The sequence below is a fragment of the Rhincodon typus genome, chromosome 4 (assembly GCF_021869965.1).
Source record: "Rhincodon typus isolate 14 chromosome 4, sRhiTyp1.1, whole genome shotgun sequence".
Classification (NCBI taxonomy): domain Eukaryota; kingdom Metazoa; phylum Chordata; class Chondrichthyes; order Orectolobiformes; family Rhincodontidae; genus Rhincodon; species Rhincodon typus.
Window position 1 is genome coordinate 12,259,461 of NC_063335.1, and position 24,109 is coordinate 12,283,569.

At 38.2% G+C, this 24,109-nt stretch overlaps 1 protein-coding gene across 1 annotated transcript in view; it reads left to right on the forward strand.

The window, feature by feature from the left end:
* eif3hb (eukaryotic translation initiation factor 3, subunit H, b) overlaps positions 1–24,109 on the forward strand; it is a 146,729-nt gene that overhangs the window by 120,848 nt on the left and 1,772 nt on the right. Inside the window, exons 4-5 of the mRNA XM_020516267.2 lie at positions 19,985–20,105; positions 22,268–22,400. Of these exons, the coding sequence (XP_020371856.1) occupies positions 19,985–20,105; positions 22,268–22,400 (254 nt within the window). The remainder of the gene's footprint in view (positions 1–19,984; positions 20,106–22,267; positions 22,401–24,109) is intronic.

A 24,109-nucleotide genomic window follows, 5' to 3' on the forward strand; every position in this document is an offset into this window, starting at 1 on the left:
CCCTCACCCCCATCCCAGGCCCCAAGAAGACTTTCCACATCAAGCAGATGTTCACCTGCACATCTGCCAATGTAGTATACTGCATCCGCTGTACCCGGTGTGGCTTCCTCTACATCGGGGAAACCAAGCGGAGACTCGGGGACCGCTTTGCAGAACACCTACGCTCGGTTCGCAATAAACAACTGCACCTCCCAGTCGCGAACCATTTCAACTCCCCCTCCCATTCCTCAGACGACATGTCCATCCTGGGCCTCCTGCAGTGCCACAACGATGCCACCCGAAGGTTGCAGGAACAGCAACTCATATTCCGCTTGGGAACCCTGCAGCCCAATGGTATCAATGTGGATTTCACAAGTTTCAAAATCTCCCCTCCCCCTACCGCATCCCAAAACCAGTCCAGCTCGTCCCTGCCTCCCTAACCTGTTCTTCCTCCCACCTATCCCCTCCTCCCACCTCAAGCCGCACCTCCATCTCCTACCGACCAACCTCATCCCGCCCCCTTGACCTGTCCGTCCTCCCTGGACTGACCTATCCCCTTCCTAACTCCCTACCTACACTCACCTTTCCTGGCCCCATCCCCGCCTCTTCGACCTGTTTGTTTCCTCTCCACCTATCCTCTCCTCTATCCCTCTTCTATCCGCCTCCCACTCTCTCCCTATTTATTTCAAAACCCCCTTCCCCTCCCCCTTTTCTGATGAAGGGTCTAGGCCCGAAACGTCAGCCTCTCTGCTCCTATGATGCTGCTTGGCCTGCTGTGTTCATCCAGCCCTGCACCTTGTTGTCTTGATTGAAGGGTTGTTGTGTTTCAGCCTCTCAGCTGTAAATTGTCCTCACCTGATATCCTTATAACACTTCAATCAGTGATCTATGGACACTGATCAAACAAGGAATCCTAGTTTTGTTAGGTTGGGGTTAGGGGAGAATTTAGAATCGGTGAAGTGTTCAAGCCTGGAACTCTCCCTTTCTGAATTGCTGAATCACTTGCTACTTTAATCACCTGAGTCTCTGAAGAGCATAGGAAAGCTCATGAGCGGAAGATGTCCTTTTGGCCCTTTATGCTACCTTAGAGTTCAAAAATTAATGCACCATTCACTATCTTTTTTAAGATAGTAAAGATGTCAATGCAATCCTCCTTATTTTGCTCATGTTATTGATCTCATAACTTACGCCATTCTCTGAAACTAATTGTTTTATTACTTCATCATTTCTGAGGCTTTGGTAAATGCACTCTTAATATTTCCATTAATGTCCTTAAAAATCTTAAATACCTCAACAAGATTCCCTGTCAGTATTGTCTATTGTCAATAAGCTCAACTTACTTAGTTTCTTTATCATTCATGTCTTTTTTTCCATTTAGTCATGGGGTTGCAGATGCATTTATTGCCAATACCTAAATGCCTGAGAGAAAATGGTGATGTGTTGCCTCCTTGGATTGCTGAAGTTCTTGGGGGTCTAGGGATACCTGTTAGGAAGGGTTTTTTTAACCCAGCAATGGGGAAGGAATGTCATGATAGTTCTAAGTCAAGTGGTGTGTGTTTTGGAGGGGAACTTGTAGGTGGTGGTATTCCCATGTTTTTGCTGCCCTTGTCATCTGGCATCATGTTCTGTCGGGTGATCTTTTTCTCTAATTTTTCCAAATCTATGGTGGCCATAATGTAATATTGTGAAACAGAACTGCAACACTGTTTCAAATTGGGTTGAATTGTCGTCATAGGCTCAGTATCATATCTTAGGCATATTTTGGTCCATACTTCGGTACAATCCCGGATCCTATTTTTCTTTTGTTGAAATTGTTGCCTCTCACTATTGTAAGAAGTTTCAAGAATTTTGTCTTATCAATAATCCTTTTCTTGGGCCACTGTTTAGGATTTTTTTAGGCCCAATATTTATTCTAATTCCGATTTGCCATCGTTTTGCATTTGCTGACTATGAAGTCGAGTTGCCATTTCCGTAGTGGTAGAACCAGGTGAGGCGGAGTAGAATGGCTCTTCCTTTTCCCCCACGCCTTATTTGATTAAACAGGGTTTTGAATTTTTAAAGAATGTATTTGCAAACTCATTGTGTACTTAAATATTTACATATGGATGAGAAAAAATTAGCCAGACAGGATTTCTTGAGTTCACCAAGTAAGGAGTAGTATTGTTATGCACAAACCCAGTCAGTTAAAATGATGAAAAAGTGAAAAATTTGTCTCAACTTCAAAATGTATACATACACGTACAAAGCAAACATGCAAAATACAAATTACTGAGTAAGAGGTTGTTTCAGTGACATTCTGATTCACAAGGAAAAGACAAGTAAGAGTCCATTGGGTATCTGGGTTGGCTGTGGCTATGAAAAATCTTTGTACCTTAGTGAGCAATTTAAGATTGTAGCTGATGTCTTTTTCTTTTCCTAAAAATGTTGCTGTGGTGCTTCCAATCTTCCTTTAAAAATTGTTTGTCTGCTGGAATGTGGACACAATCAAACTCAGCAAACAAGGTGGCATCTTAGATGGAATTAGAGAGTGGAGCTCCTCAAAGGTGCTGGTGACTTTTTAATATTATGCCCTTGGTAAAAACATACAGAGCCAAGATAGTCACGAGATGGACTTCTCTCCTATTGCTATTACAAGTTCAAAAAGACCGTTGTCCATTTCAAATGGTAGCAAAAGGTCCATTCTTCATTTGTTAAATGCTATGAATGTAACTGTTATTATTGACCAGGAAGAAAGCTGTTTACACATTTCTAGGGATTTATTGCTATAGTGGGACTTCACTAACTTTGTATCTCCACTTCGAGAGAATGAAATGTGGACAACAGAGCAATGCAAACTCGCAGCCACTTTTAGATTCAGTCGATGTCTTTATTTCAGTTAAAAACTGTTCTTTATAAAAGCAGTTCATTGTTTCTAACCAATAATTTAAAAATCAATACTTAAAATGAGCATTTTGGTAGGAATAACAGCAAAATGGACTATGTTTTAAATGGTAAAAAAGTTGCAGCATGCTGCTGTGCAGAGGGACTTGGGTGTCCTTGCGCATGAATTGCTGAAGGTGGGATTGCAGGTGCAGCAGGTGATTAAAAAGGCAAATGGAATTTTGTTTTCCATTGCTCGAGGGATGGAGTTTAAAAACAGAGAGGCTATGCTGCAGCTGTATAGGGTCCTGGTGAGGCCACACCTGGAGTACTGTATGCAGTTTTGGTTTCCTGACTTGAGAAGAGATATACTAGCACTGGAGGGGGTGCAGATGAGATTCACGCTGTTGATTCCAGAGTTGAGAGGATTGGATTATGAGGAGAGACTGAGTAGACTGGGATTATACTCATTGGAATTCAGAAGAATGAGGGGAGATCTTCTAGAAACATATAAGATTATGAAGGGAATAGATGAAGTGGAGGCAGGGAGGTTTTTTTCTGCTAGCAGGTGAAACTAAGACTAGAGGGCATCTCCTCAAAACAAAGGGAAGCAGATGTAGGACTGAGGTCAGGAGGAACTTCTTCACCCAAAGGGTTGTGAATCTGTGGAATTCCCTGCCCAGTGAAGCGGTTGAAGCTACCTCGCTGAATGTGTTTAAGGCAAGGCTAGATAAATTTTTGAACAGTAAAGGAATTAAGGGTTATGGTGAGTGGGCGAGTAAGTGGAGCTAAGTCTCAAAAAGATCAGCTATGATCTTATTAAATGGCGGGGCATGCTCGAGGGGCCAGATGGCCTACTCCTGCTCCTAGTTCTTATGTTCTTATCTCTTCACAAGAATAGTCTTTTTTCCAATCCTTACAGATGTTTTTAATTGCCTACAATTTCTTGAACTTTGGTAACAATTACAAATGATTGCAATCTTCTTTTGATGCCCATTTTCAGATCACTATTGATCAGTATTGAAGTTTAGTTTAATATCGTTGTTCAGTTTGGTACAAATGCGAGACTTTATACGATGTTTATATTTTAAACTGTCCATTTTGATTTGAGGTAAAGCGATGTCCTGGCATGGGAGTGAAGAAATAGCACTGAAATCTGCCCAGTGGCAGGGCCATGTGATTTGGTTGCCATGGGACAAGCCCTAGTGGAAACTCAAAGAAACTAAAGTGCTAGTTTTCACCCTGGGATATAAAAGAGGGTCAGCTGGTTCAGAGATCTGAAAAGAATGCCATAAGCAATGCCAGGCGTAGACTGTTTTCGCCTTAACCATCACGTAGAATGTTGGTGAGAATGAATTCCCTGTTTGAAGAGATGGAATTTGTCGAGGATTGAAGTGCAAGGTGTCACCAGAGGGTGCCTTGATGCTGGAAATTGGTTTGATGATGCTCTGGATTTTGAGTAAAGGGACTTTTAAAAAGACACCAGATTCATCCTGGTGTAGCACGCAAAAAGGAGCCTTTTAATACTCGGGAGAAATTTGAAACTCTAACTTCAAGGTATAAACCATTAATATGCTGTAGCATTCACAGTTGTAATTAGGAAGAATATCTTTTCTGTACTGTACTTAGCAGGAAGCTAAGACCAAGTTAGTTTTAGTTTGTTTTGTTTTGTTGCATTAAAATCTTAACATTATAATGCTTATCCTATGACTCTTCTGTCAGTTGCTGTGCAATATCTATCTCTTAAAAAGTTACAGGCCTCTCAGGATCATAACAAGTAACACTTCATATTCCTCTCATTTGTGTGTTGTGATGCAAAATGGTTTATGATCAGAAACCAATCTTTGTGAAAAATAAAAAAAAACAAGTGTTTCAAAATTGATTTCTAAAAATCTGGTAATGGCAGCTTCAGTTTACAAGGATTATGCATATTTTTTAAGAACTGAAATCTGTGTGGTTAAAATACAATTTGAAAAGTGCATTTGCCCAATTTGTGAATGTTATACTTCAGAACTGGCAATGAAAGGATATGCCCTTTTAATGCTCTTGAACTTATATTAAAGGTTATGCCTAGTGTTCTTGGTATACATTGTCTTCGTATATGTTTGTTTGCTTTGTTGATGGCAAGTACACAGATGATCGGCTCTGTATTGGCACAAACACATCCGTTTTGGAACAACTGTTCCTCAGTTTCTGTGTAAAACCCACATATGATTAATATTGTATCTGAATTTTAGTTCATTCTGGAAAATTCCATTAATTTGTACTACAAATACAGCCATCAATCTTTCTAAATTAGGCAGTATTTTCCTAGGTAAAATCTTACCTTGCCTGCCAATTTAAATTGTCTTTGGGTTTTGTTTTACCATGTGTAAGCCCACAGCAACCACAGTCTTGTTCCTTAGATTACCTTGTTGTTACTAAATCAGTTTTTCTTTCAAAATTGTTAACAGAAAATGGATAACGTGAGAGGGGCTGGTAATATGATACTTTGATGATATGATGGCAGCACATAAAGCTGCTATCAATCAGATTTTTTTGACATAATGTTAGCTTGGTTTTACTCTTGTCCACAGGATTAGCATTATCAGTTATACCCATCTTGATATTGAACCATTTGAAATTTTCATGAGCAATATTCTATACTGCTAATTTTGAGGGAATTTTGTCAGTACGTTTTTTTGTTACAGAGTGGAAGGACATAGGCTAACAGCTGCATTATCCCGAGAGATGTAGTCTTGAATTGACGGACTAGTAATTGAGTTAATAAGAACTTGTCTTGCCCAAAAGTAGAAAGGGGTGGAGAAAGGATGCACAGTAGCATTTAGTTAGAGGGAAGGATTGTTGGAGATCAATGGAGAAAGTTGCCAGTGATCAAAAGAATGAGAGTGGGCCATAAGAAGCTAAAACCTTATTCTTTGGAGAGAAATTTCATCTTTCAAGTTATTAGTTCCTTTCCTTCATCTGAAGAATTACTATAGTTTGGGCATCCAAAATATAAGAATGCTACAGCTGTGCTCTGGAAAAGAGCTTCAGAATGCATATTGCAGTTTTGCAAGATGGTATTTTTCTCTCAGTTAGGAAAAATGCCAAATGTGAAGGAAGCACATTAATTCATATGTGCTTATGAATTAGGAACAGAAGTAGACCATTTGATCCTTCAGGCCTGCTGTGCCATTGAATAAATTCGTGACCAATCTGTTTGTTCTGAATTCTGCATTCTCATCTACCCCAATAACTTTTGATTTCCTAATAAGAATCTATTGATCTTTACTTGAAAAATATCCAATGATTCCACCTCCACCGCCCTCTGATACAGGGAGTTCCAAAGTTGTACAAATTTCTGAGAGAAAAAGTACCCATCGTCTCTGCCCACTAATTAGAGTGGCTCCTAATTATAAAATAGTCTCTCCTAGTTCTGGACTCCCCCACCAGGGTAAACATCTGTTTCCACATCCACCTTGTCAAAACCATTCAAGATCTTTTAATCCCAACCTGTCCAGTCGTTCTCCAAAAGACAATCCTCTGATTCCAGGTATCAGTTTAGTAAACCACCTCCAACACATTTAATTCTTTCTTTCAATGAGGATGAGCTGCACATGCTATTCAAAATGCGGTCTCACAAAATGCCCTGTATAACTGATGCGTAGTCTCCTTACTTTTACGTCTGATCCTCCTCCTAATAAAGGATAGCATTCCATTAGCCTGCCTTACTTGTTGTACGTGCATACTAATGATTTTTGACTCGTGCACTGTATTTGCTAGATAGATACCTCTGCACCTTGCAATTATGCTGTCATTTCTGGTTTTAAATAAGACTGCTTTTTTTTTTAAATTCTTCCTACCAGAGTGAACAATTTCACACTTATCCACATGATATTCCATCTACCAGATCTTTGAATGCTCACTTAAACTTTCCATAATTGGTCTGCATCCTTGCTTTGCTGGAAAACTGCAGTATATCTAGCAAGCCTAGGCCTGATGCAATGTTCTAGTGAAGCCCAGCACAAGTAGGAGGAACAGCATCTTATTTTCTGTTTAGCCACTTTGCAACCTTCCAGATTTAACATCAATCAACAGCTTCAGCCCACGAACACTCGTCTGTTTTGAGTAGACCCCCTTCCTGCAGTGTCTTGTTTGCATGGGTTTGCTCTCAGCAGAGCTGACCTGTTTTCTGCTATCAATGCATGTCATCAACAACTATTTTCCATCTATAAAACCTGTCTGCCACTATTAGCACTCCGTTTTGCCTTTTGCTCTGGGCAGCATCACCATCTGTTCTGCTTGTTCCTTTCATCTTAGTCAACAGCATAACAATCGTCATTTTCCAATCCCCTTCAGTTCTGAAGAAGAATCCAATTGGTTTCAAAGTTAACTCCCTCTTTTTCTATTTGTTATTTTACAACATTATGAAACCTTTCCAGAATCAAATTTTGGAAAATTATTGCCAACACATTTACAATCTCATGAGCCATCTCGTTTCGGACCCTAGGCTGAAGTCCATCAAGGTCCTGGAGACTTGCTAATCTGCAGCTCCATCAATATGCTTTGTACCACTTCACTGCTGATTATAATTTCATCAACTTGAAATCCTCTTTCACTGTCCTGATTTCCAGATATTGCTGGGAATACTTTTCAGCCACTAAAATACTTCCTTGAAGCATTGTCACTATTATAATGTAGGAAAATAATGGCTGTTATATGTGCACAGTAAGGCCCTAGTAATGAGATAAGGGCCAGGTTTCAACTAAGTGTAGTCAGACTGCTGGAAGAACTTCCTTGCTGTTCTATGAATTGTATCATAGATTTTTAAAAATTCCTCAGATGGCAAAGATGGCACGTCTAACAGTGCAGAACTCCCTCAATATGGACTGAAAAGTAGCAGAGATTTTGTACTTATGACTATGGATCAGTACTTGAATCACCACCTTCTGACTCGCAGGCAAAATTGCTAAAGCCTCGACTGTAGAAATTAATGGGGATAATTTGAGATCATCTTTCTTATTAGCTTAGTATTAGAGCTGTCACAAACTTACCACAGAGTGATGGTTTGTTCTTCGAGCTTTCCACAAGGTGAGCTCTTAATTAATTACGGAGATGTATCAAACATAAGCTGCTCATTTTCTCACAAGGATCAAGGAAAGAACTTGAGTTATTGACCATTCACTGAGAAGTGTTTTGCAGAATTGCTTGTTAGTTTAAAAATTATACATGTTGATCGATGACTATTCATTTGCCAGTTTGTTTCATTACTTAAAAAAATAAAAAAGTTCCATTTCTTAATTTTTAGATCTCAGTTCTTTTCTTTAAAATGTGTTGTTCCACATTCAACATTGTAAAATCAATTGTAAGCCTCAGATGCATGAAAACTTTTGGAATTGCCTGTAAAACATTGTACATTTCCTAGTTTGTGCTTGACGTGTGCTCACAAGAAACTTAGACTTGTGGTATTTTTGAATGTCACCTCTCGGGGGGAAAAAAAAATCTCCAGTGTATCTTGTGTAGGAATTATGGAAAAGATATTAGTCAGAATTTGAACAAAAGTGTTAGCGTTCCAGGAAACATGTTGCGCAGCATATTTTCTTCAATTCAATCTCTGTGGTCTTATATTCCAGAGACGCAGTCATGGGGTATAATGAAAATGTTTTAAAAAGATTCCTTTTCCCTTTAAAAATAAAGGGAAATTTTTATTTGTTTTGTACATTTGTTTTGTACATTTGTTTTGTACATAATTCAAAAAGGTTTGTAGACCAGATCACAGTTAATGCCAAATATAGTAGCAAAATTATGCATTTTTTCTGTTTCATGAGTAGTCGTATTAACCTTTCAAGGAATCTTAGTGGTAGTTTGATTTTCAAACAGTACGAAATTAGTTCTTTTAAAATTTTTTCATATCTCTATCTTGCTTTAGTTGCTTAAGACCTATGGTTGATTGGTCAGTGTGTATTTTGGGTTGTTATTGCTAGATGTTCACTGTACCTGATGTGGAGTGATAAATTTTTGGTTCTGACTGAGGCAAAGTTTATATCAGCACAAGTGAAATTAACTTCTTGTATCTTATGTTATTAGGTGCAAATAATAAGTACATGTTTGTATACAGTTTTCACCTACTTCAGTTGTTGAGTGTGACAAGCCCCTAATTACTTCAACTTGTAAAAAAAACTGACATCCATCAATAGTGATATGAATAGTCTGAAATTAGCTGTAATTTTTTAAATTCGAAACAAATTATTGTAATGTTCATTAATTTCTACTTCAGTGATTATTCGCTGTTTGAAGTTTTAGCTTTTGAGGAATTATTATTTGACTCTGTTTTCATGGTAATATAATCTAGATTGTGTAGATAATGAATAAAAGCAAAATACTGCAGATGCTGTAAATCTGAAACAAACATAGAATGCTGGGAAAACTTAGCTGCTCTTGGCAGCATCTGTGGTGAGTAAAACCACATTCTGCATGACTTTTCTTCAGAACTGATGTAGATAATGAAATCATTAGTTCCGCCTCCGAGTCAAGGCTTCTGCGTTCATGTTTTACTTTAGTCCTTCGCATAATCTAAGTTGATACATTAGTACAGTACTGCATTGAGGGAGATATTCAACTGTCCTCCTGACCTTTTAAACTTCCACCATGTTTTTTGGAGAAGGGCTGAATAGTTGTCCTTGTGTTCCAGCTAACGTTTCTCCGTCAACCAATGCGACTAAAATAAATTATTTGGTGATCATTAATTTTGCTATATGCAGATTTGTTGCTATATTTCTGATATTTAATACAGTGACTATACTTCATTTATTGTTTCATTCTTGTTTGGTAATGTGATGCATTTTAAGCAAATAATGAAGTATTTAGTATTGTCACACAGGCATTTAAATGAAAGCTGCCTGCTTGATTAAGGAGGAAAGAAAATGCATTTAATTTCAGAAGAGGATCGTGTTAATTGTTAAATCCGCATTGTTTGTTTCCTTTATGGTTTTTAGGGTAAGGAGGACGGGGTTCACTTCTTTTGGCAGTGATGTGCTTTGGGAAATTTGAAGGTGTGAAAGATGCTGTGTAAATCCAATTTCTTTCATTACTTGTAGAAATAACCTATTATGGGTGTTCAGCTCAGGTAGGTCCTGGTTTTAATCAAGGTGTAGATATTTCTCATCGACCAAGTTCAAGCATAAGACCATATGTAAGAACAGACTGGCAGCCCATCAAATCTGCTCTGCCATTTGATCGTGGTTGATATGTTTTTCAACCCTATTCTCCTGCCTTCTCTCTGTAACCTTTGATCCCCTTACCAATCAAGAACTATTTACCTCTGTCTCAAATGTACTTAATGACTTGGCCCTCAGAACCTTCTGCAGCAATGAGTTCCACAGATTCCTCACCCTCTGGCTAAAGAAATTCCTCCTCATCTCACTTCTAAAGGGTCAAGGGACTGTGCCTTCGGGTCCTAGTCTTGCCTATTACTAAAAACCATAACTCCTTACCCTAAAAACCATAAAAGAAACAAGCAATGTGGAATTAACAATTAACACTATCCTCTTCTGAAATTAAATGCATTTTCTTTCCTCCTTAATCCCCAGGTCCACACTATCCATGACTCTCAGTATTCTGTAAATTTCAATGAGATTCCCCTTTTGTCCTTCTAAACACAGACCCAGAGTCCTCAACTGTTCCTCATATAACAACCCTTCCATCCCACCCGCTCTGGATCCTCCAAGGCCAGCACATCCTTCCTTAGAATACAGAACCCAAAATTGCTCTCAATATTCCAAATGCAGTCTGACCAGAGCCTTACAGCCTCAGCAGTACATCTCTGCGCTTGTATTTTAGCCTTCTCAAAACAAATGGTAACACTGCATTTGCCTTCCCAATTGCCAACTGAACTTACATGTTAGCCTTATGGGAATGTGAACTAGAAATCCTAAATCCCTTTGTGCTTCAGATTTCTGAAGCCTTTCTCCATTCGGAAAATAATCTATGCCGCTTTTCTTCCTACCAAAGTGCATAACCTCATGCTTTCCCACAATGTATTTTATCTGCCACTCTTTAGCTTGTCCAAGTCCTTCTTCAGCCTCTCTGCCACCTCAGTGCTACCAGTCCGTCCACCTATCTTTGACTCATCCGTAAACTTACCAGCAATGCCTTCAGTTCTTTTGTTGAGATCATCAATCTATAATGTGAATAGTTGTGGTTCCAACACTGACCCCTACGGCACTCTACTAGTCACTGGCTGCCATCCTGAAAAAGCCCCCTTTATCCACACTGTGCCTCTACCAGTCATCCAATCTTCTATCCAGGTCAGTACCTTGCACCTAGCAGCATGGATTCTTATCTTATTTAGTAGACACCTTGTCAAAAGTCTTGTGGAAATCCAAATAGGGTATGGACTCTCCGTTGTCTAACTTGCTTGTTATCTCCTTAAAGAATTTGTCAGGCAGCCCTCCCTTTGACGAAGCCATGCTAACTCAGCCCTATTTCACCATGCACTTCCAATCTCGTTCTTAATAATAGACTGTAAAATCTTACCAACGATTGAAGCCAGGCTAACTTGCCTATAATTTGCTGTCTTCTGCTTCCCTACATTTTTAAGCAGGGATGTTAAATTAGCCATATTCCTCTGCGACCCTCCCTGACTCCAGGGATTCCTGAAAGATCGCCACCAATGCCTCTGCAATCTCCTCCGCTTTCTCCTTCAGAACGCTAGGGTGTAGCCAATCCAGTCCAGGTTTTCAACTTCCCCCACACCTTCTCCTGTCTGCTGGCTACAACAATGACCCCTGCCCTGATTCTCTTGAAGTTCTAGTATGCTGCTGGTGTCTTCCACTGGAAGATTGATTCAAAGTACCTATTCAGTTCCTCTGCCATTTCTTTGTTCCAATTACTACTTTTCCAGCCTCGTTTTCCCACTGGTACAATGTCCACTTTTGCCTGTCTCATACCTTTTATATTTCTGACACAGCCTCTTGCAATCTTTGTTTAGATTGCTAGGTAGCGTGCCCTCATATTTCATCTCCTCTTGCCAATCCTCTGGCTGCCCAGGCATATCTGCAGCACGTGGGACTTGAACCTGGGCCTCCTTGCCCAGAGGTAGGGACATTAACATGTACTATAAGAGCTTCCAAGTACATTGCAATACCATACATAATGGCATAAGAAATAGGCCAGAAATTTCCCAATGGACCACAGTGAAGAGGAATCAAATGGTGTAATTTTTTGTCATAAGACCAAAAAGCTCTAAGGTTGTATTCCTGGTCTTTGCTGCGATGAGTTTTAGCCAGCAGAGTGGAAAAATTGGAGAGGTTTTGCTTCTGATTGCTAGAAATGTTTTTACAAATGCTAGATGAGGTTGAGCACAATTTAATTGCCATTATAGTTGAATGGGACATTTGAACCCGCTGTCTAGAAATGAGCAGTGCCTGCTTGGACAAGGTATTGCAGACCACCTGCAATATCATAGCTCAGTTCAAAGAAACATTTTGCTTACTAAATCAAAAGGTGTTTTTCATAGCCTATAGCTTCTGTAAATAGAAGTGAAAACACAGTTTTATAAAAGAACGCAAATATTTGAAGAAAAGGAAGTGAAATGAAGCTTTGTTTCAATCTTGTTCAGTCATTTTGCTTTGCATATTAAGCAAATATTTCATCTGGACACTAAAGTATTCACTGTTGCCACATAGACATGTAAATGAAGAAGGGCCTGTTTGATTGAGAAAGAAGAAGAAAAAACAGCCATTTACATTGTGAATATGAGTTCAGAATGTTAGAAACTGTAGATCTACTTTGATTATCCAACCCACAGCTGCCTTGAGTTTCAAATAAATTTACCGATCTTGTTGATTAGCTCAGTTGGCTAGATAGGATGATTTGCGTGTTGTTAACAATGTGGGTTCAATTCCCGTACTGGCTGAGGGAGTTACCATGAAGGACTGTTCTCGTCAATGTCTCCCCTCACCTGAGGCATGGTGATCCTTGGGATAAGTATCCACCAAGTTATCGCTGTCTCGTAGGAGAGCAGCCCAGTGGAGTGGACTAGACAAAGGTGACTTTATCTTTTACATATCTGTATGTTGCTACTGTTATATGATATGTCATATATGTTTATAATTATTTTGGCATTAATTTTTCTTAGACGTTCGTTAGTTAGTGTGACACAATAAAACTTGCAAGAGTTTGTGTCTAGTGGGAAAATTTGTATCGTAACTTGTATTCCATATTCTGTTACTGTGGAAGACTCCTCCTACCAGGAGGTCAGGAGCAAAGCAGCACAGAATAGATCTTACGCAAAGGTGCAGTTTTGTAATAAGACCCAGTTGATAAAATATTAAGCATTCTTCAAAAGGGAAAATACCTAATTATGGATATCCTGCATATTGTCTACTGTTTCTTTATTGGCAGTCAATGTTAGATGTTACATCTGGGTTTGCTTATTTAATTCTTCCAACTGTTTTTTTTATTTAGGCTGATGCTATTACAGACGGAAACCTGGCAACATTGATAATATTTTGTTTTGGTTTTAATCAGATGATCTTTCACTGAGATAGAAGCACGTGGTATTGCAGATTTTGTTTAAACAATGAAACAGAAATTTATTGAGCAAAAGAAATAGATAGAATAAAATTAATCCGTTAACAAATTCAACAAGTTTTAATACTTTAAACGATAATCTCATTAGATGCAAAGTGCGCAATTCCAAAAGAAATGAAATACAAGTCTCTAATGCAGCACCCAACAGCAAACTTTGTACAGTACTTGTACCTGAGTCCCTTTGTCTGTACCTTTTAAGATAACTGTGACTTTTAACTGGACATCTGGAGTGGAACATCTGATTGATAATTCTGAGAATAAGCTTACACCTGAGTTTAAAACAAACTCTGCCTCAAGTCCTCTTCAGGGTTTTACTCCAACATTTCAATCTGGGACTGTCACTAAGGTAGTATAGTTTTATTTCATTCTCCCCTTCTCGGGAGCACTGTTCTGTGCATAGATCTCCAATCAAGGCCTTCACAGAGCCGTCCTATTCAAAGTAAAACTGAAACAAAAAAATCTCACTCTGAGCCATGTTAGTTTTCCTTATGCTTAAAAAATCCTCCCCATCCACAAATAACAGAAAACTTTGATGTATATTTGTCCACTTTGCTGTGTAAAAGTCAGCCACTCAATTTTTTAAAACCAAATACTTGTAAGTTAATTATTAACATCACGCACACAGAGATCCTATTTATTACTAACTCAAAATTTAAAACCCAAACACAAAATGAAGGTGAAAAATCAAAAAGTTTATATGACACTTGGGGAAGGAATGGTGCTGCACCTAGTCATTTCAAGCATTTTATATTTATACCAAGCATTTCTGAATCAGGTAAACCATGAGTTTAAAAAATGAGAACCAGCACAAATTGCTTAAAGATTAATTATGTTTGAATAACTTCATCAATTGGAGTAACCGGGATGATTGATAGTGTTGGTGTGGTTGATGTGTGTATATGGGCTTTGAAAAGGCAGTTAAGGTTACACCTAATAAACCTGTGGGATTAGACGAGTAGGACTGCATGGATGCAAAATTGGCTAAGGGGCAAACAGTGAACAGCTGGGGTTTTTTTAGTGAAGGAATTAATGTTCTCCAAGGAGCTATAATGAGTTGAAAGGGGTGTGATGTGTATACATTCTTTCTGTCTATGAAGAACGGGGTCCTATATATTCTAATACATAGCCTCCGGTGCATGCTAGTGTGTCACACTGAGAGCCCGAATATCTTGAATTGGCTGTCAGTGTAATTTGTTGCACACTCAGAATTACTTAGAATTTAAGAGACAATGCATCTAGTTTAAAATTTAAAACATATTTGGAAATCAAATGTTCGTCATCATCCAGCTGTTGTATTCTCTAATGGAACACTGCTACCAATCAAAGTCCACTTGTCAACAATCAGCAATCTTCTGATACGTAGTATAAATGTTGTTATTATCTTTGAATTGCTTTTTTCTTCTTGAAAATTGTCCTGATGAGTGCAAGCTAAAAAGCTTCAATAAAATGTGTTTTTTTAAGCAATGTTTAAGTTATTACCATTTAAATAGGGCATGTTGATCATTTCAAATTCTTTGAACAATCTAAAGAAGTAGTTATTCTGAATATTTACTATTTAAGTTACAGTTTCAAGCCTGTCAACAAGTTTTATGGTTTTCACTTCTTCCTTAACTGTTCTGGTGGAGTACCTAGATATTTTTTAGTTGTTGTGCCGAGGCTTAACTCTGTAGTTTTTCCTTGATCTCTGTTTGCTTCTTAATCACATTTCAGAATTTTCTCAAATCATTTCACAATCTTGTTGCAGGAATTGTATCTAACGTTTTCAGTCTTTGTAAGAACATAGGAAGTAAGAGCAAGAGTAGGCCAATTGACCCATCAAATTGCTCCACTATTCAGTAAGATTTTGGCTTATCTAATTGTGGCCTTTGTTTAGTTTAACCCTGTTACTATTAAGAACATATCTGTCCTACATGCTCAGTGATAATCTCAGTGGAAATGTTATTAAAGAATCTCCAAGCTATTTGCTTTAGTAGCTCTTTCCTCTCAGCAGTCATAGATTTATTATTTTGTAAAGACTAATTCTTTGTCACTTCATCTTCCATACCATACCAACTGTGGAATACTGTAACTTCCATTTCCTCTACAGTATCTGGCTTGTTTATGAGCACCATGCCAATGTAGGCACTGCCTGCTATTGTTTGGGTTCATTGTGTAGTCTTGTTCATTTACTGACAATGATTTTAAGCTTAATGCATTTTCACAGTTATTTTGATGCTTTAAATCTCCTAACAAAATAACTTTTGCTTTAATTTTCTCTTTAGAGCAATCTCCAACTTCTTTGCTGATTTGATAGTTTATAGCATAAATCACACATTAGCTTGGATTTTTGAAATATTAGCAAAGAATAATTAGAGTAAAATTATAATTAGTTATGTAAATTATAATTTAGTCCTTGATCATTAAATCAGATGGGCTTTTACGACAATTGATAATTTCAGGCAAACATTATTGAGTTTTGCTTTCAAGTTAAATTCCATCAGTTTCCACGCTAAGATATGAATCCATGTCTTCAGAGCAGTAAGCTAGACCTCTGGATCATTAGTCCACTGACATTACCCCTGCACCTCCACCTACCCCAGCTTTTTTGCTGTATGTTTACAATGTTAAATTCATGCTAATGCTGAACTGAAGTAAATAATGGTAGTTGTATTTTTGCAACCCGAAAGGATTGCCATGTACCTTGTCGTGGAGCTCGGCTACCAAAGTCATTACGTACATAAAATGACTGACACAGGCACTGAACCAATGCCAACACAGAGTCATAGAAATTCGCTAATGGGGTTTTAGACTGCTGGAAGTAGTTGGTGGGGAATGAAAAATAACAAAAACAAATTCTTACATGATAAACCAAGAGGAGGACTGTGTCTTTCGGGAATTCAAACAAAAGAAAATAAATAATCTCCATCAATCTTCTGACATAAAATAGCTGCAATTACTTTAAATAAAGCAGGCATGTATACTTCAACTTTTAGAACCATTAGCCAGAATCTGACTGCCCATAATAAGCAATTTATAAAATAATATATTACAGCCAGTTTAAACTCCATCATGAAACGCATAGGCAAAGTTTTTTTTGTACTTCCAAATGTTTTGATAATTAAAAGGTATACTAAACAAATAATGCCTTGAACAATTAATGAGCTAAACATGAATGATTGCAAGAGTCTTTGAAATGCTGCAGTGCTCCAGAACTATTCAAAGCAAAACACTCCAATAGTTTCCCATGGACTGTGATAGTGCTAATAGATTTTGACATACTTACTTATAAATCATGGAAGTTTGGGCCTATGATTCTAAACCAGTCCATAATGAAAGGCTTTGCTGCCAACTCTTTGAAATTAGTTTGGTTAGTTTCAACCTTAGTAGTACTTTTTTTTAAAAAATTAGTTAGATAGCACCTATCACAGTCATGTGTTATTACTATGAACATTATAGCCTGATGTAGTTCTCATGTTGATTTGGTTGAAGTTTTTCATCTTGCACTAATCGGGTAAGTTCTCAAAGAATACCAAACTAAAGGATAAAATACACTCATGCTGGATGAAAGGAGAGTGCTGATTGGCTGGCAGGTGGACTCTGATTGATAGAGGCATTGGCCTGAGAAAAGAGCCACAGAATGGCTGCCACTTATTTTGTTGTGGTGAAACAGGCGCATCGTGTGTAGATATTTTTCATCTGCAAAAGATAGGGCCATGTGTTTTAAAATTTTTCAAAAGTGCTGGCAAAACTCTGAAATGGTTGGGTGGGCCATTAGGGATGGGTAACAAATGCTGGTCTTGCACATGATGTCCACAACCCATGAAAGAACAATTAACGCTCTTTGTTAATGTTAGAAATGTCACTGGAATTTGGATACTGGTTAGTAGAACACGGCAAATAGATTTAAGCAAGTGCAGAGTCACTTGAACCTCCAGTTTGAATATTGTGTGGAGGTACACAGTGATGTCAAACAATAGTTGTTACCTGTGCCAAATATCCACAATATTAATATGGCAACATATCGATGGACAGCATCAATAACCTAAATGCACAAAAGAAAACAAAACAAAAGAAAGTGTGTGATGTGTTAGTGGTGCAGCACTTAATAGTAATTTTGAAAGCATCGCTGCAAAACAATCAAATTGTAAGCTTATAGGAAGTGTTATCACCAAACTTGAACAAAGTATTTGCCTGCACATCTGTTATAGCAACTGGAAATAAACCTTTTTAAATTTCCTTCAGTATGAAGTTTAGACATAGCAACCTCAGACAAGATTTGATTTTAAAAACAGCAGTGGCGCATGCCTTGTATTTCACAGATACCTAGAAGGTGATCAGAATTGAAACTGTGGAATGTGGGAGTAAGCTACGTAAGAAAATACCCTAATTATCCTTGTCTAATATGCAAAAATCCAAACTGATATGTGATGTATGATATGAGCTATGATGTCAGGAAGAAGAGGAAAACCAATTGCACTGAAGAGAATGTGACATCAGGGGACTTAAACCATCCAAATAAAAATTGTGAAAATGCATCAAAATTAATATTATTGATGACCTCCCATTCTGGTCTTCAAGGCCATCAGCAAGTTTTGGCCTCTTCCCATTAAAGTTTGGGCTTTTGCCTGGTAATAAGGCAGTCAGTTTAGCTGACAGTCTGAACAGAATTACTCAATTGAGACCCTACCATTAAGATTGAAAGCACTTTTTCAAATTCTAGACTCCCACAGACCCTTACCACCAACTTGTTAATATCTGTTCTGATGAAGAGCCACCGGACCCGAAATCTTAACTCTGATTTTTTTCTTCAGTTTAAAGTTTTGGCAAAGATCTGTAGCTTGGGTTGTGGATGAGTTTGTTGGCTTGATTCCGTTCAGATGTTTTGTCACCATGCTGGGTGACGTCGTCAGTGGAGCCTCCGATGAAGCGATGTTATTCTCCTCCGCTTGGAATTTATACTGCCCAGTCCCCATATACAAACCCATAGCGATCAAAACTGGAAATGACAGTACTCGCCATAACGGACCGGACAGTATAAATTCCAAGCGGAGGAGAATAACCTCACTTCATCGGAGGCTCCACTGATGATGTCACCTAGCATGGTGACAAAACGTCTGAACAAAAACAAGCCAGCTCGGCGAGCAAGCCAACAACCTCAGCAATTCTCAGTGGTTATGAATGAGGAAAGCCACTCCTGACATTGAAATTCATCCATCCAGAAAGATCATCAACTCTCCTATTGTAGTATTCCACCTTTTTCGAATGTATTTTGCATTCACAACTTTACATCAAGAGAGTTATTTCATTTGTTGACCGCACAATGCATGAAAAAATTTCTTGATAGCATTTCTAAAATTACTAGTAAATATATAGGAGATAACAAGATGTAGAGCTGGATGAACACAGCAGGTCAAGCAGCATCAGAGGAGCAGGAAAGCTGACGTTTCGGGCCTAGACCCTTCTTCAGAAATCACTGAAACATAAGCTTTCCTGCTCCTCGGCCTGCTGTGTTCATCCAGCTCTACACCTTGTTATCTCAGATTCTCCAGCATCTGCAGTTCCTACTATCTCTAGTAAATATATACGTGTCTTTGTCATGATCTGGAAATGTAAAGCTCCAGATTAACCTTTTCCATTGCCACAAATACTTGATGGAGCTCAATCACCTCTCCGGTACCAGACCCTGATATCAACAACAACAATAAAAACAAAGTTGCTGGAAGAGCTCAACAGGCCTGACAGTATAAATTCCAAGTGGAGTAGAACAACATCGCTTCATCGGAGGCTCCACTGATGATGTCACCTGGCATGGTGACGAAATGTCTGAACAAAAACAAGTCAGCTCGGCGAGCAAGTCAACAACCTCACCCACAACCCGAGCTACAGATCTTTGCTTTAAACTGAGAATTGCTGCATAAATTTTGTTAGACCGGATTTGATTATGATCTGTTGATTACACTCCTACGGTGCGTTTTACTCACTTGTCTAAATTGAATTACCTAACTGCAATATGTGCAGATGTAAATGAAGTTATATTTTCTCTTCGCAAATGCTAACTGACCCTGCTGTGTCAGGTTTAGGTGTGCGAATCTTCAATTATTCTTACTTTCTACCTCAGTAGTCGTGTATTTCAATAAAACTACTTTTCTGGTTGTAAACCTGATGCCTTCAACCATCTTGCATACTTTTAAAGAGTTAGCCTTTTGAAAACATAATTTAAGCATCACCGGTATCTCACAAAATTTACTTGTCAGTTGTGTACTCGAATTCACAATCTTTGTGTAGCAAAGCAGCTTTGCTTGTCTGACTTCACCAACTAGGTTGCTGAAAATAGAAAGTCGGGGTGATCATCATTTAATCCTCCTATCCTTTGCATTTTGGCCCAGAGGAAGTCAGTATGGGTTGAATAGACACTTGTGCAGTAAGATACCCCTAGTGTTGCTTTTTGTCTTACTCGGTATTGTAAGGAACGCAATGAGGTCAGGGTTTTAAATGCATTTTATTTGAGAGAATTAATGCTGGACATTAATTCATTTTTGTATAATTTGTAGAATCAATAATTTGTCATATTTTGTTATTATTTGTCTTGCAGAAATCATCTAGAAAAGAATCTTCAGTTGTTAATGGACAGAGTGGATGAAATGAGTCAAGATATCATTAAATATAATACTTACATGAGGAATGTAACTAAACAGCAACAACAGAAACAGCAAGTAAGTCAAATCAAAGCTACAACTTCCTATATTGGCAGAGTTCGGAATGAAGAAATACCATCAGCATGCTATCACTACAGGCTGTGGTAGACACAGACTTTACAGTTGCCCAATAATTATGTCATGGAGGTTATTCTTAACTGGGGGAAGTGAATCACACCCTTTGGATTTCATGTTTAAAAACCTTTTAAAAGAAAAACATCCTTTTTGTTAGCCTAGTATTTTTCTTTCCTCATTTTCTCTGTTTCTTTTTGACACTGAGTGCTCTGTTGGCCTCCTCTTCTCCCTCCGGGAAAGGTCAGTTTTCCTTGTGGTGAGTCAGACCTTAAGTATTTGGCAGCCATTTGAAAGTTGTCAGTGTTGATGCTATGAATATAATTGCGCCCTTAGATACCCATCTGTAAATTTTGTTCTTCTATAGTAACTTGAGATGAGCATACTGAAAATGCACCATTAATCTTTTTGTGTAAAGCAAGTTGTATATTGTTTGTTTAGAAACACAAACACAGACTTTTGTTTACTATCCCCCTAAAATCACTCTGCTAAAAGTATACTGATCAAGAAGCTGAATACTATGGATGCTGGAAATCTGAAATAAAAATAGAGAATACTGGAAATACTGAGCAGGGCAGACAACATCTGTAGAAAACACAGTTGATGTTTTAGGTTGATGACCTTTCATCAGAACTGGGAAAAGTTAGAGGTACAAGATTTGAAGGAAATGGTGGGTGGGGCAGACAAATTGAAAGTCTATGATTGGGAGAAAAATGAGTAATTGAGTGACAGAAGAGTTAGTTCCCTTGGGCCCTGCAAAACTGTAGCACTGCAAGAAGGTAAAAGATTTGCCTACAGTAAGTGTGCTACTGGTTGAAGACAAAAGTTAAACCAGGTCTCAAGCATTCCTTCCAGGTCAAGCAGCGATTATTTCAATTTAATGTTCTATGTTCGTTGCTCATAACGTGGTCTGTTCCGCACTTGGGGGACTACATGCAAATTGGGTGCCTGCTTTATGGAGCACCTTTCATCGCCAAGCTCAATGACCCACAACTTCTAGTTGTCTATTTCTTTAGCTCTGTACTCCACCATCTCTGACTTCTTTGTCCTTGGCTTGGCGAATTGTTCCAACAAAGCTCAATGTAATTTTGAGAAACAGAATCTCGTCTTTGAATTAGACAATTTATTGCCTTCTACGCTCAACAATCAGTTCACCAATTTCAGATCGTAAAACTCCATTCCCACCCCCATTTTATATTTCGTTTTCTTTGCATATTTCAGTTTACCTTTTTTTTGCTTACAGACAATATCAGCCTTTCTGTAAACATATTTTTGGTTCTATTCCTGTCTCATTACCATCCCTTTGGCCCTGTAAGATTTAATACGTGTTATACAGTGTCTTCTGTCTTCTCCCCTATCACAGACCTAACTTTCATCAGTCTCAAAGTTAAGATTACGAGGTTCAAGTCCACTGGGTTACATGGTAAAATGTACAATGTTGTATTGTAACACAAAGACATGTACTAATTGGTTTAACTGAGTCCTATTGTAGCTGTTGCTCTTCAGATTCATTTGCTGTTTGAGAAATTAAATGTGTCTGGCTTGTCTTATCAAATGTTTTCTTGGTTGACCTTTGGAAAAACTTGAATGGGCGATGTGCAGTTCATAAATATGCAGTTTAGATAACAAAAGGGAGGATCTATTGTTTGAGCTTCTGGCTTACCCTATTATATGGTTAGATGGCATTCTTAAGTACAAATTGTTTGGTTTATTTGTAGAGCTGACCATAATATAACATCTAACAAGGTATGGTAACTTGTAACAAGAATACCTTTTGTTAATAAAGAATAATTTATGCAACTAACCTACAAATATTTTTATGGAAGGTGAAGGTATCGATTAGAATTTTTCTTTTGGAAAAATTGGAGGATTTGATTAAGGCCTTATTTTAAGATTAAGACCGCCCGTCACCTACCCACATGAAAGACAGTGTTATCTAAAACAATTAAGTTTTCTGAAAAACTAACACAGAAATTGCTGGAAAAGTTCAGCAGGTCTGGCAGTTCTGTGAAGAGAAATCAGAGTTAACTTTTCAGGTCCGGTGACACTTCCTCAGAACTGAAAAACTTGATTTGGCAGCATAAATTCAACTTACGGTTTCTCTGCAGTACCTACACAGGCGTCAGCTGGAAAATTCCCAACGACAGAGCCGAGGAGAGGCACCATTGCCAGAAGAAGACCCGTCCAAGTTATTCAAACCACCTCAGCCACCACCAAGACTTGAAACACTCCTTGTTGCAGGTTAGAGATTTAGAGGAGAGAATACAGGAGAAAACTGAAAATTGAATGCTTCCAGGTTGAATGTAGTACAGTTTTGTTCACAAAGCTTTCTATGTTGCCCCAACCTTAGAGGGTTTGACCTAAGGTCTAGCCATGAAGCATTTATTATCTGTGTTCACCTAGGTTATTAACTGAACTTGTTCTTTATACTTTATAAGAGCCCTCTCTGCTGAACCAACGTGATATTTTTCCATCAGCTACAGGAATAAGTTTAAGTTGATGCCATTTGGTAGAGATTTTAGATTTGTTTTATTTTGTTATGGACATGGGCCTGTTAAGAGCCCAAAATTAAGCTGTCTCCTCCTGTGGGCAAAATTGAATGTTAATTTGGTGAATTGAGGCTGTATTTAGACCAAGTATCCAAATTAAAAAGCTTGTATCACATTTAGGAGTGAAGCAGTGATGTCTTTAATATACTTGGCATTCATCAGCAATGCCAATGGTACAATCACAAATAGCATTTAGAGTATTTTTATGAGTTCTGTAGATGTGAAGCTGGAAAAGCACAGCAGGTCAAACAGCATCAGAAGAGCAGGAAAGTCAACATTTCAGGCCGAAACCCTTCGTCCTTACGCACCCGCAGTGCTTTTCCAGCCACGCACCTATAGATTCTGCCTTCCAGCAACTGCCAGTCCTTATTGTCTCTATGTTTATGAGATAGCGCAACAGGCTTTCCCTGTATTAATGCAGTTGTTATTGTAATTCAATGTTGTGTTTCACCAATGTTTCTCTAGGTTGTCTGGAGTTGCATGGTATTTGTGATTGTTGAGGACAGAGAAAAAGCATGCTATTATTGTATGGCATTTGGGTGCATACCTCTATTTTCTTCAATAGTAATGTGGAGAAAATTGCAATGTTTATATTTTCAATTTTTTTCAGGTTTATATTAGTGATTTAAGACAAAATAATTTTCCAAGACGATGTTCTGTGGTTCACAACAACACTGAAATTCAGAATTTAGTGTTAGTTATAATTTTCCCAATATTTCCTCAAGTACTTCACATCGTTCTCACTCTTCTGTTGGACTTATTCCAACCTTATTATGTTCTGTTCAATTTTTAAAAAAAAAATGCTTCTAAGTCAATATTTTATATGACCAATAGTTTTGTCTCAAACATCTTTGTGTACTCCTCCTTTATCAGCATTCCAGTTGCAATATAATGTTCTCTGAACCTGAGATGTTCTGAGATTTTATGTATAATGCCTGGATAACTACTCAAAATTACATCCAGAATTGATGCACATCTTGTTAGCTAGACTCCTTGTTAGTTGGATAATGTTCTCTGTGTACATAAAATCTCTAGAAACTAAAGGGTTGCCACCTCCATCTGCCATGCCATAATTAAAATTCATATTTTTGGTTTTAATAAATAATTTGCTTGTGGGTCTTCTCTTGTCCAGTTCTTATCTTCCTTTGATCACGATCCATGCTGGGTGGTTGGGTCAAAATCCTGGAATTCCCTCCCTAGCAGTATTGTGGGCCTACCTACACAAATGGACTGCAGCGGTTCAAGAAACCTCCTCAAGGGAATCTAGGGAAGGGCAATAAATGCTGGCCCAACCAGTAATGTCCAAATTCCATGAGTGAATTTAAAAAAACTAACTCAGCATTGATCAAGAGTTTAGCATGATTTCTTTCTGAGCAATATCTTTTTAACAAGTTGTTGCTA